General features: G+C 39.1%; 1 protein-coding gene across 2 annotated transcripts in view; it reads left to right on the forward strand.

Annotated features, from left to right (window-relative positions):
- Positions 1-19,611, forward strand: part of CAMK4 (calcium/calmodulin dependent protein kinase IV) — a 139,621-nt gene that overhangs the window by 62,302 nt on the left and 57,708 nt on the right. For both annotated transcript variants that reach the window (XM_063181456.1, XM_063181455.1), the window contains exons 3-4: positions 17,624-17,686; positions 18,234-18,316. In XM_063181456.1, coding sequence (XP_063037526.1) covers positions 17,624-17,686; positions 18,234-18,316 — 146 coding nt within the window. The remainder of the gene's footprint in view (positions 1-17,623; positions 17,687-18,233; positions 18,317-19,611) is intronic.

The following is a 19,611-nucleotide window of genomic DNA, read 5'->3' on the forward strand; positions in this document are numbered from 1 at the left end:
AAAAGCAGATCATATTGCACTTCAGAAAAAGTCATCAAAAGAGCAGAGTACCATGATGAACTTTCACACTTGCAATTGCAAATATGAGATTATTTTGCTTTTTACTATGCATTTTACCACTCCTTGATGACTCAGTGCTACAGAAAAGTGAATTATCTTTAGGATACACTTTACAAAAATTATTCTTATTACTCTTAAACTAAGATTTAAAAATTATGTGATATTTACAACCAGTCATTCTGGAGTGGTCATTGCTGCAAACAACATACAGCATATGGATCATATTGAAAGAATGAAGTTCTCTAAGGAAGCAATATATATATGTGATATTTTTATATGAAGTCTCTTATCTGTTTTTCCCCATTTTGGTGTGTTTTGAGGAAGCTAAGAAGTCTGGGGTAAGAATCTGGGTAGGTGAATGCCTTCCAAGAAATTAGATCCACCTCCACCTTAAATTTCCCACCTGAGTCTGGACAAGTTGCTTTAAAAATAGTGATGAGAACAGATGGACTCTGCTGCATGGTTTCTAAACTAAGATACCAAGTGCCTGCCTACATTGTAGGTCTATCAAGTGCTAACTACTGCAACTGAAGTAATTTTGGAGTTGCCACTGCAATAAAGCAACATGCTCTGCTGAAAGGACAATAGGATTCTTGAGCTGGGTTGTCTGTAGCCTTGGTCCTGGCTTGTTCCCAGTATTTCTTTTGGTTTCAACTTTTTCATCCATAAAAATAAGATAATATTTATTTTATTTGCTTCTCAGCAATGCTTTGAATGAAGCCTGGTTAATATTTCTCAGTTCTAATTGATATGTACTATCCCCGAAGCACAAATAAGTATTATGAAATATTAGACCCTGTCTGTCTCAGTCAATGAGACATACAAGTATAGAGACTGTTTTGGAAAATTTTCATTTTGATTTCCTTCTTTTTTATGTGTGGACCTCCTCCCTCACACAGTTTGTGATGCTTAAATAATACTTCTGTAGCACTTTTATCAAAACCAATATATATGAAGCAGCATTCTTTGTGCAGACTGGTTGATATTCAAATTCAGAAAAATGTTCAGACCCATCAATTTTTTTCTCAGATCTGAAACAGAGCATCACTTTTCAAGCAATAAATACTCTGGAAAGAGTTGGGCTGGGATTAATACAACTGTACAAATGAGTTACACTATTTGAATACAGCAGATATTTTGGGACTGTGGATCAGAAAGGAGAGTGAGCAAATGCAAAGGTAATAGGCTTCCCCTGTGGATAATTGGGGTTGGATATCTGGAGTTAAGGTTCTGTATAGACCATTATGATCTCTGAAGGAGATCATAATGGTCTATAAGCCACATCTAAAAAGTCTCAATTGCATTAGTGTTTGCACATGTACATGTAGACACACACACATGTATACATATAAATATATAAATAAATAAATATATATACACAATGTGTATATATAGATATATATATACATTGGGAAGAATATATAGATATATATATACATTGGGAAGAAGGGACAGGCAACTCAGGAAGAGTACAGTGATGTCACTGGTGATGTAAAGAAAAAATTAGAAAGGTGAAAGCTCAAATGGAACTCAATCTGGCCGCTGCTGTGAAAGATAATAGAAAGTGTTTTTATAAATACATCAGCAACAAAAATGGGGCCAATGAAAATCTCCATCCTTGACTGGATGCACAGACAAACACTGGAACCAAGAATGAGGAAAAGGCTCAGATGCCTTCTTTGCCTCAGACCTCAACAGTAAGGCCTGATTATCCTCAGGGAACCAGCCCCAGCTGGCAGACAGGGACAGAGAGCTGAACAGACCCTGTGCAGTCCAGCAGGAGGGAGGCAGTGACCTGCTGAGCCACTGAGACACTCACAAGTCCATGGGACCAGGTGGGATTCATCCAAGGGTGCTGAGGGAGCTAGAGAAGGAGTTTGCCAAGCTGCTCTGCCTCACTGATCATCAATCCTGTCTAACTGGGAAGGTCCCAGATGATTTGGAGGTTGGTGAATGTGATGTCCATCCACAAGTAGGGCAGGAAAATAGATGCAGGAAAGTACAGGCCTGTGAGCCAGACCGTGGTGCCAGGGAAGATGATGGAGAAGATCATTTTGGATGCAATCACACAGCAAATACAGTGCAGGGGATCAGGCACAGCCAGCAGGGGTTTGGGAGTGGCACATCCTGCCTGGCCAACCTGATCTCCTTTCATGAGCAGGTGGCCTGCAGGAAAGGGGGTGTGAATGTGGATGTGTCTACCTGGACTTCAGCAAAGCCTTTGGCACTGTCTCCCACAGCACTCTCCTGGAAAATCTGGCAGCCCATGCCTCGGACAGGAGCACTCTTGGCTGGGCTAGGAACTGTTTGGTTGCCGGGCCCAGAGAATGGTGCTGAATGGTGCTGGGTCCGGCTGGCCTCTGGTCACTGTTGGTGGCCCCAGGATCAGTGCTGGAGTGCTGGGCCCAGTTCTGTGTAATATCTTCATTGATGATCTGAATGAGGGGGTGAATTGCACCTTCCATAAGGTTATGGATAAGACTAAGTTAGATTAGAGTGTTGATCTGCTGGAGGGCAGGAAGGCTCTGCAGAGGGATCTGGATAAGCTGGATTGATAGGCCAAGGCCACTTGTATGAGGCTCAATAAGACCAAGTCCCAGGTCCTGCTCTTGGGTTACAACAACCCCTTCAGCTCATGGGCTGGGGGAAAAGTGTCTGGAAATCTGCCTGGTGGGAAAGGACGTGGGGGAGCTGGTCAAGAGGAGCTGAACCTGAGTCAGCTGTGCCCAGGTGGCCAAGAAGGCCAAGGGCACCTGGCTGGGGTGAGCAATAGCGGGGCAGCAAGGACAGGGCAGTGACTGTCCCCCTGTGCTAGCACTGCTGGGCCTGCATCTCAAACCCGCTGTCCAGTTCTGGGTCCCTCACTGCAAGAGAGACATTGAAGTGCCAGATAAGGGAACAGAGCTGGGGAAGGAGATTAAGTCCTTTGAGGAGTAGGTGAGGAATGTGAGTGTATTTAGCTTGGAGAAAAAGAAGCTCAGATGACCTTGCTCTCTAAAACTGTTTGAATGGAGATTGTAGTGGAATGAGGGTAATCCCCTTCTCCCAGGTAACAAGAGACAGGATGAAAGTAAATGGCCTCAAACTGCAGCTGGGGAGCTTACAGCTGGACATTAGGAGGAATTTCTTCACAGAAGTGTGATTAGACATTGGAATGGGCTGCCCAGGGATATGGTGGAAGCACCATCCTTGGAGGTGTATTCAAGAAATGACAATGTGGCACTCAGTGGTCCTGTCTCTTTGACAAAGTGGCGATTGGTCAAAGACATGATTTGATCATCCTGGAAGTCTTTTCATCCCAAGTGATTCTGTGATATATATATATATATATATATATCTAAGCATGTATGTTTTATAGGCACAAATATACAAACACCTATATATGCACCCTAGAAGATTATGTATTAATATGATATGGATTTAAAACTCTTAGGTATTCCCAGCTCCACAGGGAATATAGTTGGCTGAGTTTTTCATTTTCTGTTGCAGTGAATTTGTGGTATTAAGTGGTTATCAAGAGGCTTATGGAAATGTTTAGTTCTGTCTCTCGAAGGAACACTGCTTTTGGTTGAGTCTTCCCAACTGATTAAGAAGACAAGCATCAGGGTGGAAGGAGCAGAGGAGGGCAGACACTTGTGTATCACATTGGCATAACCAGAATTAGTAAATTGTTCCTATATTAACTTCAGGAGAAAATTATGTATGTTTGTAGGTGTAAAATTAAGCCTTCTTTTTATTGCCATGTGGTCCTATGTGATTTATATTTTAAGTGCCTCCTTCCTCCATATGCCTGTTTCCCTATAAACTTTATATATGGATGTATATATATGCACACACACACATACACACATCTATGTGTATATATCTATATTTATATAGCTATCTATATCTATATCTATCTATATTTATCTATATCTATATTTAATCTATCCACCTCCATTGGTGCAGTAACTGTCAGTACTCATAGTGGACAGATAGTTATGAGTGATAAAGTTTAGCAGGCAAAAAAGCAGGAGCCTGACGTAAAACACAAACTTTTATGACATGCTAAGGCAGTATCCTATTTTCTTCAGGTTAGAAATGTGTGGTATATATTCACATTCATATGCTCATTTAAGGTCATTTTTTTCCTCACATTGTATTAATGTGTAATATTCTGATCTTTTTTTCAATTTTTTCTAAAAAAGAGAAAGAATTGTGTCGCATGTAAGTCTACATGAAAACAGTCAACTGCACACCATTGTACATCAGTACACAATAAAAAAGACTATTTTTGTCAAATAGCTCACACATTGTCTTCAGTAATTTATTCACATACACACACATACACATGCACACCACACAGGCCACTGCTTGGTAATTAAAGGGAAACAGTAATTTCTTAACTACCACTTAATCACTACTCCATCTGCAGTACTACCTGTTATTTTTCACGGCTTTCTCATTTTTCTTCATCCCTGTCATCATCTCATCTGGATATACATATGCAGTTCACACTCTCATGTTTTTACTGGGAGACCAAAAAAAATACTGAGTCAAAATTACTTTGAATTAAGAAATAAGGCAGTAAAACTTTAAATTTCCACTGCTTATTTTCAGCTTTCCCTCATGTAAGGAGAGTCTGGCTTCCATTTTCTGCTTCACTACAATCCAAAAGAAGTGAGGTTTGAGTAGAAATATATCAACTGCATAGTGTCTAAAGTAGGACAAAGAAGTTCACTTGAATTCTCTACAAAATAAGAGACAACTAAAGCATTTATTTTCTGCACTAAGTTACCAGTAGAGTTTTACTCTAGAAGCTGCAAAATTAGGCACGTGTCAGTGAAGGTGGAAATTTACCTGAAAAATAAAATTGTTAGGTATTTTAGTACATGCAAAGAAACAAACAAACAAACAAAAAAAAGGGTGTGTCAGGACAATTTTTAGGAAAGGAAAAAAAATCCCTTTCTACTATTGTAAAACCCTCCCCATGTTACATAAAGTTATTTAAAATCTGCAGTACATAGTAGTGCAGGTATTGTGTAAAAGTCACTTAAAATAGAATAATATTTTTTTCTGTGACCATTTAGATTGAATTGCTATGTTATTCTTGAGTAAGTCAGAACTTTGGTTAAGATTTTGAGAATTGACAGTATGTATTGTATTTTTTTCTTCCTTACCTAATTTATAGGTACTCAGAAATGGTAATTTCTGATCTTCACAGCTTATTTTTCAGAAATACAAAGATCATCTAATAAAAAGAGAAAAATATAAAGCTTAACTCGTTACGCTGTTCAGGGAAGCTCAACCTACACTATACATTGCACTGTTGAACAAGTAGTTCTGAGTGATAATATCCTTTGGGTGACAAATTTGGTCAAGAAACCCAAACCCCCCAAAAAATGACACATCTTTAGCTTTTAATTGCTTGATAGGAATCCTGAGAAATTATCTCAGCCACAGCTATTCTTCCGCCAACATATCCATGCACATTTTGCTCCTTTCCTGTTGCAGTGATTTGTCTTCTCCACGGCTTTACCCACGCCTGGCGACCTCCGTGCCTGGGGTGCACATAAATATGAAGAGGTGAGTTGGGGAGTAGGACCAGCAACTCTTACTCTGCAAGGCTGTGTTTAATGCCACACTATCCTACAAAGGGATGGCATTTCTGAACAGTGATGCAGAGGTAAATATTAAGCTATCCTGAGATTATACCCCTCCTCTTTGGAAACCTTTCATTGTTTGCAGCCTGTTAAAGAATTCTGGAGATGTGCCTTGATTGAGCAGAGGAGGCCAGGTTTCTGCATAAGTGGTGAATCTGTGAAGCTTGTGCTGGGGCTCTCCGAAAGTGTTCCTTCTCTGCATTTTAGGAAGTTTTTGTTTTTAGATGTGTATGGTGTGATGCTATCATCACAGGTGTGACAGCTATTTTTTGAGGGGAGAGAGATTCTAAGCTGTAGAATAATGAATTAAGGGAAAACTGTGAAAATTGTAAAATATGAAGAGGGCAGAAGATAAGAAATTATAGTGCTTTCTCCAGTGCTAGCAGTTCAGGTGTTGCAAAAAATAATGAACATTTTATGACTTAAAATGTGTCATCCTGTGCTTATTATTCTGAAGCTGAGTTCTCTGTAGCCTCTCAGAGAGGCAAATCTAATTGAGATCTGTAGAAGAGAGGATTTATTTTACCAAGGGTTCTGTAATCAGCATGTTCTTACTTGACAAACTGGCCTTTTTCCAGATAAAATATATGCTTTTTGGCTGAGGTGGTCTTCATTTATTTATGTGTTTTAAAAGATCCGCATGTAGGGAGGAATGAAAAAACAAAGGTGGACATGAACGCAACGGCTGTATAAGCAGGACAATCTGAGGGCTCTGATACAGAGGCTTCTTTGAGAAATCAGGAAGGCAACACCATAGTCTGATTTTCTTGGGACACATCACCTGACCAGAGGATCTCTCAAGACTAGAATTAAGGTTCAATACAAATTTCTAAGCCAAGTGTTGTGACAGCTGACAGCTGCAGCACTGGTGTGTGTGAGTGAGGCTTGTGACAAGTTTTTGTTAAACTAAACTTGCTCTCGAATCAAGTCACTGAAAAAGGGCTTTCTTAAGAAAAAGCCCCAAACAAAACAACCCCAAAAGACCCATGCCCATCCAACAAACAATACACCAGCCAAACCCAAACTCTGAATAAATAAATTAAAAGTAATAACTTGTTTTCATACAAAAGTGAAAAACCCATCCCACTTCCTTTGATATTCTTCTCCCTTCATTTTGTGCAGTCTTCAAATACTACTACATTTCCAAAAAGCTATTCCATTACACTTTGCATATATTTAACAAGCAGATGTTTCAAAAGCCACCTATGTCTTCAGTAGATACAGTTGAAAAGAGCTGAAATTTCCATAAATAACATTTCCATAAATAACAAGAAATAGCATTAGTAAGATGATTATTTTGTTTTTGAGTCCTGTGATATCCAAGTCTCTTTCTTTTACAATTTGTTGGAGACAATCCTCATTTCATATTTTTGTTAGAATTGCAACTATTACATGATGTGCTAACTTGTGAGGTCTTCTAAGCAGCACTCTCACAAATATCAACCTGCAGAAATTTAAATTTTTGTCTGCAAGATACATAACACTCATATAGGTTTCATGTCTTTGTAAAGTGATAAAAGAACAGTACTACTAGAAGAAATAGCATGATAATAATTGTAGGTTTCTGAATTGAGTAGTAAACACAGTAGATGCAGGATTTGAATGTAAAAAGATAAGAAACTGCAAAGTCAAAAGAATATAGGAGTTGAATGTAAAAATGTAAGAAAATACGAATCAAAATAACTCCATGGTATGGTTTTCAAGAGTTTGTGAGAAAAGTCATAATTCTTCAAGATGAAAGCCCTAATTACCAGAAATAAGAAGCCATAAATCTGTTAATCCGAAGTCCAGGAAAATTATTCACTTCACCATTATAACTAATTTCAGTTATTCTTTTTGGGCCATTTCTGTGTTACAGCTGCACCACCATGGTGAGAACACACATTAGCATTTCTGTGTTTTATGGATGAGGACCACAGGAGATAGAGCTGCATTTGTATCCAGGCAGTTGATACCACAGTTCATAGCAAATCAACAACTACCCCCTCCTGCATCCTTTATTTCACAGGTAAAATTTGTCCTCTCATCTCCACACCTATGGAATCTTGAAGGATTCCAGGTTTGGTTTTCTTTTTATTTTTTTTTTCTTTTCCTTTTTTTTTTTTTTTCATATATCAAAATTGCATCCAAATCACGCAGTAGAACCAGAGGCGGGTTTTAGGTCAGGTATTGTGATTTTCCATATCTGCATGTGACTTCACTGGCCATAAAGGGAAACATAAATCTCCTGAAATTCAAAATCTCTTCTGGTTCAGATTTACATAGCTTAAAATTGTCCCCTTTCAGCATCTCCTCCATTTACTCTTAAATTGTATGAAGCATCAGGGAGCACAGGATCAAATATGAATGGCACCTTGTGGCTCTTTGTGCATTGAATTCATGGGTTGAGGTGACCTGTTGGGGAGGGAAGTCACTGCATATTCCTTCTGCTCTCAGCCTGCTCAGTCACTTTTCCTTTTTTCCCAGCACAACTCATAGTTCTTGGCAGAGGAGGCAAGGTAACATGCTGCCATTTATGGAGCTGAGACATCCTCCATTGGGACTGGGGAGATGCAGGAACAAAAGCAGTCCTGTAAATTACAGTGTTATTTGTTGACACATACCGCTAACAAGAGAATCTCAGCTCACAGTTCCTAATCTAAGAAGCAAGCTCTTTAAATTAGTTACAAAGGCTTGCTTTCACGTCTGCCTGTCTTTCTTAACCATCTCACCATCTCTACATGCTTCTCTGTATCATCTTCCAATTATATAAAATACTTCTCATTTTCAGTCCCTGAAAATCTTCAGCATGAGAGTCCTTCCCTGTTTTCCTTTGAGCCTCCACTGTTTTATTTAGTTATTCAGATTATAAGGTATAAAACCTATAATCACAAGCACTTTTGTGGTCCATGTGTATGAGTCCTGTAAGCATAGAATTGCATGTTCTGGATACTATCAAGGAACACAGAAATTGTTCAAGGACTCCTTGTTATCAATGTTTGGGGCTGACCTGCCTGAAAAATGGACTGGAATCCAGACATTGCAAGTCTCCTAGTATAGGGGCCATTTGAGCAGCAGGCTGAGAGATCCAGGATGGTTCAGAAGAGGAAACATACATGACTTCTGTTGCACCTGACATTGTCATGCTTTTATCCCACCAATATTTTGAATATAAATCATCCACATATGAGCTTCAGTGCCACCAACTAAGCCTTCCCTACCTCCATCTGTGTAACTGCCCATAAATGGAGTGGTGCAGCATGTAGCCCCTTAAAGGTTACTGTGAAGAAAATTAACTCCAGCCCAGACAAAACTGCTTCATTGATTACATGGAATTATTTGATATCTGTGATTGAGATTATTATATTAATGGTAGCCTTGATGCAGCAGACCTTCATTAGGGAGCAGTGGACTCATAGAGGTTGAATTGAGAAAAGGATGGATAATAAGGGTAACAAGGACCAGCTTATTATTCATGTGAAATTTCTTAACTAGCAGCAAGCATTGCACTTGGCTAATGATACAAGCAGATATAATTTATTCCAGATCTTTATCATGCAGCTGAGGGCTCCTGAGAATTCGGAGTGTTTTTAAGATAAAACATCAATGACAGGAAACATCCTATCACCAAGTAGCTCTCCATTTCTAATATTTATGCGGCACTTTGTTTATTCAGAGGAATGGTGTGAATGAGAAGCCAAGATGTTTAATGCTGGATGCCTTACCCAGGATAAAAGCTGGAATAATAAATTTTCAGTGAGAGAGAGGAAATTTTTGGATTTGTAACAGTCATAGCTGAAAAGCAAGAATATACAAGAAGATGGCGAGTACAGATTTATAAATAGAGCCATAAATGCATCTATTTTGGCAAAACCAAAAGAAGTTACCTTTGATTTTACACATTGTTCTTGCATCTTAAAAGTGTCCTCCCCCACCCAGCTTTGGGAACAGTAACAATGGCAGTAACACACTATAAATAGTGAATCGCTGAAGTGAGCAATTCATGAATACCTAATAAGCTTAAATTTGTTTGCATAAACTGCTCAACAATTATCTAACATATTTGCAGAAATCTGTGTGTTAACGAGACAGGGAAAGAGATAGCAACCAAATTAGTCATATAGTTAGACCACAGCCTATAATGAGGCTTATTCTAATGAACATATAACTTGTTTTGTGCTCTCATAAATAAATATAAACATAAATAAATATTGAACATAAAATATGTTGTTGCAAATGACCAGTGTTGTACAAGCTGTAAGTGGTTCTGAACTCATCCATTCACTCGGTGGTGATACCACCAAGTTAATGTGGGTGAGTAACAATCTGTTCACTGTGGATCCTGTGTCTTTGGGGAATGTTACCTGCATCTGGTCACCTTTACTACTGAAACCATGTATTTTAAGATGCAGGGCCTGTTAATCTGGTATGCCAGGGTTTATTTACTGTGCTTCCAGCCATAAGTTTATACAGCCTCATGAATTTTCTGTATCCATCTGATGGCTTCCCTGCAAATGTACTGTGCTTCTCTTCAGAAACAGTAGAGTTGCTTCTTTGATGGAACAATTTGCTCTTAACAGTCCTATTCCATGAAGATAGATTAGTCTCTTAAAGCTTCCACAAACCCAGGTATTTGCAGGCAACAGCTACCAGACATTTAATCACTGACAGGAAGAATACAGGCACATTGATGTAACCAGCATTATTCCCATGCAAGGAATAATGTTCAGTCTGAGGAATATTCATCACTTAAAGGACTGCAGTTGCAAGTTGGAAGCATGGAGATATGTGCAGAAAATAGTTGCTCTAGTAGTGAATAGTTTTCTTGGGTTTTTTTTCCTTCATTAAAAATACAAAATTACTTATGTAGGGTAAAAATAAAGATCCTCACTAACCCACTGGTGTTGTTTAACCCCAGTTGGCTCCTGAGCCCCATGGAGCTGCTTACTTGCTCATCCCCAGCAGGATGGAGAGAAAGTCAGAAGGGTAAAAGTGAGAAGACTCATGTGTTGAGATGCAGATAGCTTAATAGGCAAAGCAAAAAGCAAAAAAGCAAAAGCTGTGCACAAAAGCAAAGTAAGGAATTCATTCACTGTGTTGCTTGGTAAGCCATCTCTAGGAAAACAAGGCTCTATCACCCAGAACAGTGACTTGGGAAGACTCTGAATTATCCCCCCACCCCCTTCCTTCTTGTCCCCCGGCTTTATGTCCTGAGCACGATGCTACATGGTTTAGCATATCCCTTTGATCTTCTGGAGTCACTCGTCCTGCCTCTGTCTCCTCCCAATTCCTTGTGCACCTCCAGCCTTATCCCTCATGTGCTGGAATGAGAAGCAGAAAAGGCCTGGGCTCAGTGCAAGCCCTGCTCAGCAATAATAAAAGCATCCCTGAATTATCCACACTATTTTTAGCACCAATGAAAGCCCAACCCTATGGTAGCCACTCTGAAGAAAATAAACTCTATCCAGCCAAACCAGCGCACCTGCACAGTGAAAACTCTGAGCTGAGCTTAGGGAAGATATCACAGGACTGTGCAGTTGCTGTTGTGCTTTATGGAGTTGTTTATTGTGCTCTCTACAGAGCTCATGTTAAGCTTGAGTACAGACAGAGCCAGAATAATCTGGCCAGTTTAAAATGCAAAAAGATTATTTCAAATTGTTTGTTTTTTTAAGATAATATTAGTTTGTTAGGAGTCCAAAGGTTGTTGCTGCACAAGAGAGAGCTGCAGACTTGCTGAGAAGGTCAAGCAATGTTCCAACAAGAGCAGCTACTAAAACATAGGAAAAATTCTTTACTTGAGAAACTGTTATTGTCATTCAATGAACAAATCATCTAAAGCAGCCGTTAAATAAATGTCCTAGTTGGAACAATGATGTATCCCTTCATTCAGAAGGGTCAGCTTTTTAAAATTCTGCTTTTACCTACTGTCCACTGCCATGCTGATTGCTGAATTCCATCAGAGTAATTCAGGGAAGTGGGCTGAGTCTCATATAAGTCCCTTGTTTTCTGTCTTTCTGTTATAGCACTTTTTGAAACCTCCATGTCTTTATCACTTAGGCTGAAGACTGACATCTATCTTGATACATAGATGAGATCAGATGATTTCAATTCAATCCATCTTTATGAAGATGTAAAAACACATTCGGGAATTTTCTTTAAATGTTTTATACTTGAATCTTGACTTAAAAATTTTGTGAGAAGGTACTCTTATGTATAAACTGGGCAGAAATTGGAATTCCTGTAATTCAGGACATTCCGAAATTGAAAAGCAAAACCTTAAACTGCATAGGAAATATTTTCTTTGAGCCTTCTTCTTGTGAACATTTATTTAAATTCAAGTCTATTTCTTTTTTTCTTCAAAACTCTCAAGAGAGCCTGGGTAACCCATCACTCCTGTGTTTAGTTGGGACAGTTGGGAGCAGACCTTTTAGACTATCAGGGAATGACAGCTCTGCTTTGTGTAGTCTATGTCTGTACAGGTTTTAATGTTTCAGCTTAACTGTGAAAAGGAAAAATAATGGCAAAATTATACATGGTAATTAGGAATTGATGCCATAAAATATAGAAAGGTTTAGACTTCAGAGCAGTTACTGTATGAGCAAATAAAACCTTTTTCTTGGAAGCACTTTTAATAGTGTCCTGGTTTAGGGCAAATTTGGGAGGAAACCTCCAAAAGGGGCTCCTCCAGAAAGCAAACCCACACGGCCCCCTTTCCCCCCAACTGGTTCGGGAAGGATTTCTTGGAGAGAAGTGGAAAGAACCTGTTTATTTAACAGTCAAAGCACCCCCCAGCACACAAAGTGAACAATACCGGATGACACCACTCTGAAAAAGATGACAAATTCAGGGAGTCTCTCTCGGGGGTGGTCGCTCTGTTCTCAGTCCCTCCGGTGCTGGGGCAGCTGCTGCAGCCACAGGGTGCAAACTCTCGGTGTTCACAGGTCCCAGTCCGGAGCAGGCTCAAGTTGGTTCAAAAAAAGGAAATGAGAAACAGTCCAGGAAAAATTTGGACTGTTTAGCTAAACTAAGTAATGAGCGGAAGCAAGAGCAAGCAGAAGCAAAGCAGAAGCAAGAGCAAGAGCAAAGCAAAAAGCTAAAGCAAAAAAGCAAAAGCAGCACAATGTACTGCCCTGTCTCTGTGTACCGCCAGGCTGATAAGAAACCCCAAACAAAACTTTCACTCTTCAGAGCCAGTCTTGAAGGCACAGAACATAGTATCCAGCACAAACAGAACACATGAATGGGGATACAAGCATCCTAACGTCACCCTAGGGCAAGTGTCAAGCTAATAATGCTTTGCACTGTGATCCCCCCCTTAAGTGCAAGAAGCACATAGTCAGAGCCTGACCTGCTGGTTCAATAAAGAATTAATTGCTCATATTAGAGGTGTTCATGTGAGTCAAGAAGGGGGATATGAATTAAGGAGCTGTGCAGAGCTGATGTGAACAGGCTCCCTGAGATAGGCAGTGCTGTGAAGCTCCTCAAGAGATGTTTTGTATTGATTTCTTCACAGCCATTGCCTGGGCACAGTGTTTTCACTGCACGAAGGTCACACCTGGGCAAATGTGCCCCATTGCCTCTACAGTGCCTAGGGGAAGGAGAACAGCAGAGACTGAGCTTGCAGGATGAGGAATGGGCTCTTCCTCTTGCCCTCTACTAAGTTTGAGGGTACAAAGAACATCCATTGGCCGCCTGTTTTTAGGGTGGTACTATACTGCAGAGATGCAACTGGATTTATCTGTGTAAAGTGGTGGTTCATTTTATGTTGTTTCATTTAATTCACACAGAAACAAGACTTTTACATCTCAGTGGTTTTTAGCATTACTCCATTTCACCATCTTCGGGCATGGAAACATGGAAGAATCTCAGCTTTCATTAAGTAATTTTCCATTCCTATCTCTTATCAAAATAATCTGAAATTAAAAAATAAGAAGTACCCTGAATACAAATCTAATGCTCCTTTTCTGCATGATCAGTATGAAATTTCAAAGACAGGGCAATTGCAGACACATATCTATCTATAAAAGACATAAATAACTAATTCTACTGAAGTTAAATAACTGGAGGGATAAATACTAGGAGTAATCCAGGAATGATCACCCTTTTAATGTAAATGCATTGTTATAAATTAAGGGAGCAGCATTCCTAGATTGCCTCTTGCTCCTGAGTTCAAGCTTTTAGATCTTTGCTGCTGCAGGTACTTTATCTAGATTAAAGCCAGCATGCACGTGCTTATCTGTGCTGCAGTCACAGCTCCTGGTTTGCTTGCTAGAGTTTACTGAGGAGCCCTGGAAGCCACAGCACCAGGAAGTGGCTGTACAGCACCCGCAAGCAGGTTTGCAGATTTGCTGCCTTTCAGCATTCCATGTGCCTCCACAGTAAGCTGAGGGAACACATAGCTGTGGGTTTTAATAATCACAGGCCATCTAACAACTTTGTTTGGTGTTTTTTGGCCTATGACAGTGGAATCTTCAAGCTCAAGGTCAGCAGAGAGGGGATGATAAATAACTGATTTGGGTTTACCTGTCAAATGACCTCTCTAATTGACATGGGTGTTCCACAGCAGGTTGTTGCTCTGCAGGCCTATCATGGCAAATGCCCTTTGATGACTTGCAATTTAAAGTTTGCAAATACAGAAAATAAAGCTTAGTAAAATTGCACCAGTGTTAAAATCACCTGACCAGGTGTTTACACAACCTGGCATTACAGAAGTAACGTTTTTCACACTAAGTAATCATTTAAGTAGAAATCAAATTACACTGATGAAATATTTGACTAAAAGTGTACTCTAGCCATTTAGCATAGATTAAAAGCAAAGAATGAAGGATAGAAGGAAAATTTCTCAGCTAGTGGAACTGTGAAACCTCTGAAAGTTAACATTTGATTGTTTTTTCCCTTCACAAACAGACCAGTTCTGCTGATCCCATTATTTTTGACTGTAATATACTTACACATATCTCACTGATGATCCTGTGAGTAATGCTAATTTAGGGAAAGCTCAGATAGTTTTCAAGCACTGAACTGCCTATTTAAATTGCATCCAAAGTAGAGGAGACAAAATAAAGAATTTTGCAACCTCATTTTGATCAGTTATTACATACACACAAATCAAACTGCTGTATTTCATCTAGCCCAACATACTTAATTTGCCCAAACATTTGTGGTAATGGCATATTTTGATTAAATTATCCGAGTTTTAAAAATTGTTACTATAGCAACATATACTCTAGAGTGAGATGCCTGACTCTCATCCTAGCAAATAATTTATGTCAGGAAATTATTTGATAGGATGATGATAGGAAAATTCAATATAAGTAGTTGAATTGCTGATATTCCTGCCCAAACTAAAAATAAGCCAGGTTTGGCCCTGATATAAGTGGGTACCTTTTTTTTTGGTAGGAGCTGAACAAGGTAAGTGTTGACATAACTCTGTCTGTTCTTAATGCAGGAGAAGGTAAGAAGCTAAAAGTGATAAAATGGCCTGTCTGTAATAAAATGTCATGACTAAATTTGTCTTTGTTTTTACTCTGAAACATTTCGTATCACCTATACATGCCTATTTCCCTAGTAAAATCTATCCCAATAGCCATTACATGTAAATATGTAACACTCCTAAGTGTTTCTCTGCAGCATATTTGCCATTTAATCTTACCATCCTGAATTTTGAGGTGCTTTTTCCTCATGCCATCATCTGAGAAAGTGTGAAAGTCTACTGTTGTGTGTCAGGTCACAAACTTGATCACAGAGGGACTCACCTACAGTTTGAGAGTAAATGTCTATGAAACCAAAAGACCTAGAACTGAGTCTTAGGCCATGTTTTGACTTAATTAAGAGGCAAGGTTGAGAGGAGGCCTCTGTACTTTCTCACTTGTAACTACTGAGTGCCAAAAGAAGTCCTCTTTAGATTTTGGGCAGCCTTTTCAGTGCTTGCTCCCAGGTATGCTTGGTGCCCAAACATTTTCAAAACTGCAGGAAGCAAACTGTGGGTTGTTCAGTCTATAGCAGTGCTTTTGGATAAGGTAAATTTTTCAGTCTAAACTGCTCTGCTGGGAATATCACTGTCCATGCACAATTGTACATTAATTTTTCTGAGGTGCAAAGCATGTGGGAATGGTCACAGTGTGTATCACTGTGTGAATCATCAAAAGCCCTTTGTTGCCCAACAGTGACCTTTGGAGGCCTTTGCTGCATGTTTGCACTCACTGAAGTAACCCAAAGCGATGCCAAGGAGATGTTGAAACTGAGCAGGACCACAGGCTGGTGCTTGTCGCATTTTAGGAAAAGTTCACAGGAAGCATATCTTCAAATCTGCTGCTCAGTGTTTATGTAGCAGGAAAAGAAATTTGTTAATTGTATTTGGAGTAGAAACCAAAAACATTTATAAAGCATGCATTGGTCACAAGCTTAAAGGGTCCTGAGTTTGATCCCGGAGCAAGTGTCTATCCTTGAAGATTTTGTTATTGGCCATATTATTTACTTTCAACTAGATGTTCAGGTAATGGAATATTTCATTCCTCTTCAATGTTTGATTTCTTTTCCTTCTTATGTGCACTGAATTTGTCCAAAGTTGTTTTTTTTTGCTTCATTTTGCCTCCTGGCAGAGGCTCTGGAAGAGATTGAATGTCAGTAAGCTTTAAGAAAGCCCTGAGGACTGTAGTTCTCTACTCATTTACACCACTGTGGCATTACTAAGCTGATTGACACAAGGGGAGAATCAAATTCTGCCTATCCAGTAGTTCTGAAGGTAATGGATACTTGGATTTTGTTGATGTTAGAAAAAAATAAATTACTGAGGAGTAGCTCTCTCAGGTGATAAAATGTGTCTTCAGATGTGTCATCTTCACTAAGAATTGGAAGGCAATTTTATGTCCCCTTTAAAGGTTTATATATTATGACTGCCATTCATTTCCCATCTGATGTAAAAAGCCAAAACTTGACTTAGAAAAAAAGCTTCCAAGAAGAAAAAAAAAACCACCCCAAAAAACACCAGCCCAAGTCCCTCTTAAAATGTTCCGCTTGATGTCATATATGTCATCAACTTTGAACCACAATGACTTGTTGACTCTTATTCATTTCTGAACCCCCTGAGTCATCAATGTAGGACTTCTCTAGGGTTTGGGAGAATATTTGCAAATCAGGTAGTTTCCTTGTAAGTGTATTAATTGCTTAGAAACATAAAAGCATTCAAAATTTGCTTACAAACATTTTCCATTCTTGCTTGCTTAAGCATTCTAGTTCCAAGAGAGCTGCAGTTTTCTTTCCTAAACAAAATACTCCCTAGCTCCACGCTTCTTGTGAGAAATGACTGATGACCCCCAAGAACATAAGTTGTGATTGTTGAAGACTGCAGTTTGAAAAGGGAAGGCATGAGGAAATATCAGAGGTTTAACCAGTACTTTGAATTAATAGATCATTCTGTCAGAGATAGTTGAAGCAAATTGAGGTTAAACCTTATACTCTGTGGCTGGAGGTATTTGGAGGTATTTGCACCGCTTTTTTGCTCTAAGCAGTAAGTTACACTGCTTTGATGAGCACATCCTTCATGCAGAAACCTTTTCCAGCACAGCTGCTGGACAGTGTGTCAAAAGGAAGTTGCATAAACTCAGCAAACATAAGTAGCAATAGACAAGGTCAGATCCTGAGTAAAACCAGGAATTTTCTCACCTTCTTCAGATATCTTTCCTATATTGTACTTCTTGTGTGACTCACGAGTATATTTGTAATAGTTTTGCTGGGTGTGGACATTTCCCTGTTATAGTATCCATCTTGTATTAATCGAAAATTTCTATTTCTGGTGTGCTTGACACTTGTCTCACATTACCTTACTCTTCTGGGAGATCTGGAAGTGCTATTCACACATAGCATCCTGTGATTCATCCAGAAGTTTCTGTGCTGAACATGGAAATAATTTTTTCCCTTTTTCCCTCCCCGCTTTTAAACAGGTAGACAAGAAAATTGTCCGCACTGAAATCGGAGTTCTCCTTCGCCTTTCGCATCCCAACATTGTAAGTTTAGCCAAGTTACTCCACTCCACATTTGTTTCCTTCTTTTTCTTAATACTCCTTCTGTTTGTGAAAGACTGTTGTGGTTGTACAGGATGACCTGTACAGGAAGACCTGTACAGACGTGGATTAAAGGTCTGGGTTCTCTTAGTGGGCATGCTAGCAGCTTTTTTATGAACATCTGTTAAGCTATATTTCCATTTTAAGATAAAACAATGATGTTCTTACAGAGCTGAGTGAGAAACTATGTGAAAAAATTTCTGCAAATGAAAGTAAGAAATTGGTGTTTTCAGTCCTGGGAGACTTAAAGACCAAAAGGTCTTACTTTTTGGTTTCTCTGAGAGCTTGGCAGATGGCCTCCTGAACTCCTGTATTTCACAGAAGTCACAGAGGTATGAGAATAACCAAAAGAGTAAAAAAAAAGGAAAAAAAATTGCGAGAGAACAAGGTAACTCTCCCAGCTGTGTTCTGTGTTCTACTGTTGACCTTCAGAAGTGCTCTGCAAGAAGACAAATAAGCAAAAGAAATACTTTTTGTATTCTTTTACCAGATAAAACTGAAGGAGATATTTGAGACCCCTACAGAAATCAGTCTTGTTCTGGAACTCGTCACTGGTGGAGAACTATTTGACAGGTAAGTTACCTGTACATACCTCTTCCAGTACCTTCCTTCCCCAAGGATGTTAGAGTTCAAATTTCTCCTCTGTATGTAAACCCTGTGTTAGTAATTATTGAAATTATTTTACCAGCAATGAGTAAATCACATGAATAAATATCTGCAGCAAAGATCCTAAAAGTGCCTTTGGAAATGTAACTACCATGAAACTTTTTGGGGGAAAAAATTAGTTGAAAATGGAGAAATTAGCCAGTAAGTGTTGAAGAAAGGTGCTCAGTAGGCACATAGCATCAAATATGTTAGAGTGGACAAAAGATGGGAAAAACTGGGAAAATCTCCTTGAGAGGTCATCATAAAACAGAGTAGGTGGCAATCAGCCTGCTAGGAGGATAGTGTTATGTCAAATAAAAATTTTGTAAGCAGACTGACAGGAAAGAAATTCTTTTTGGTATTAACTGTGTTTATCAAACATGTGGTTTTGCTACAAGGGCTCTTCAAGACAGCTGCTGAGTTCTGAAGGTTTTGCTCATGAGTCTGCTCATGCTTCTGAAGTGCATATGCATAAAGTGAGATGATTCTGTAATAGTGTTGGGATGATATTTTATTGGTAAGGATTTGGGTTTTTTAGAGCAAGAGATGATGAGTAAAACATTTTATACTGGCTTGAGTAAATGAATTAACTGACTGATGTTAGTGATTTCAAACTCACGTAAGGACAGGTTATTTGATATTCCTTGTTCTGTAATTAAAGTTTAGTATCATAGAGGAATATTACAAAAATACACATCAAATATTCATTCTGAAAGTATCTTCCGCCTGAAAAAACAAAAGCATACTTTTTTTTATGCCATGGTCATACCTTCAACCTTGACAAGAGCTATTTCTGAGCAACAACAACAAAATCAACTGCTCCTGTGTCATCCTAAGTTCTACAGAAGACTGATAATTACTCTCTCAATACTGAGGCAAAGGAATGAGGAGAGACATGCTGCAAGTTAAAGTATCAGTGAGGCCCCAGTCCTGAGCTGGAGACAACCCCGGTCAAAGTGCCTTACTTTTCATGTCACCCTTTATATATCCACATGGGTTTCAGATTAGGGCATTCTCAGGAGGGCTGGATACTCTACAGGAGTCTTTCATGAGATCTTGCAAAGGCAAAACACAAAAACCCAGTGAAGCTCTTGGTTCCTGAGCAGCAACCGTCTGTGTGGTAGGAGAACTGAAAAGATTTCATGGGATCCAGGATGGGGAACCACATTATTTGATTAAACCAGGATTTAATATACCGACAGTATAGCTGTATGCTATACTCA

The sequence above is a fragment of the Melospiza melodia genome, chromosome Z (genome assembly GCF_035770615.1).
Source record: "Melospiza melodia melodia isolate bMelMel2 chromosome Z, bMelMel2.pri, whole genome shotgun sequence".
NCBI classification, from domain to species: domain Eukaryota; kingdom Metazoa; phylum Chordata; class Aves; order Passeriformes; family Passerellidae; genus Melospiza; species Melospiza melodia.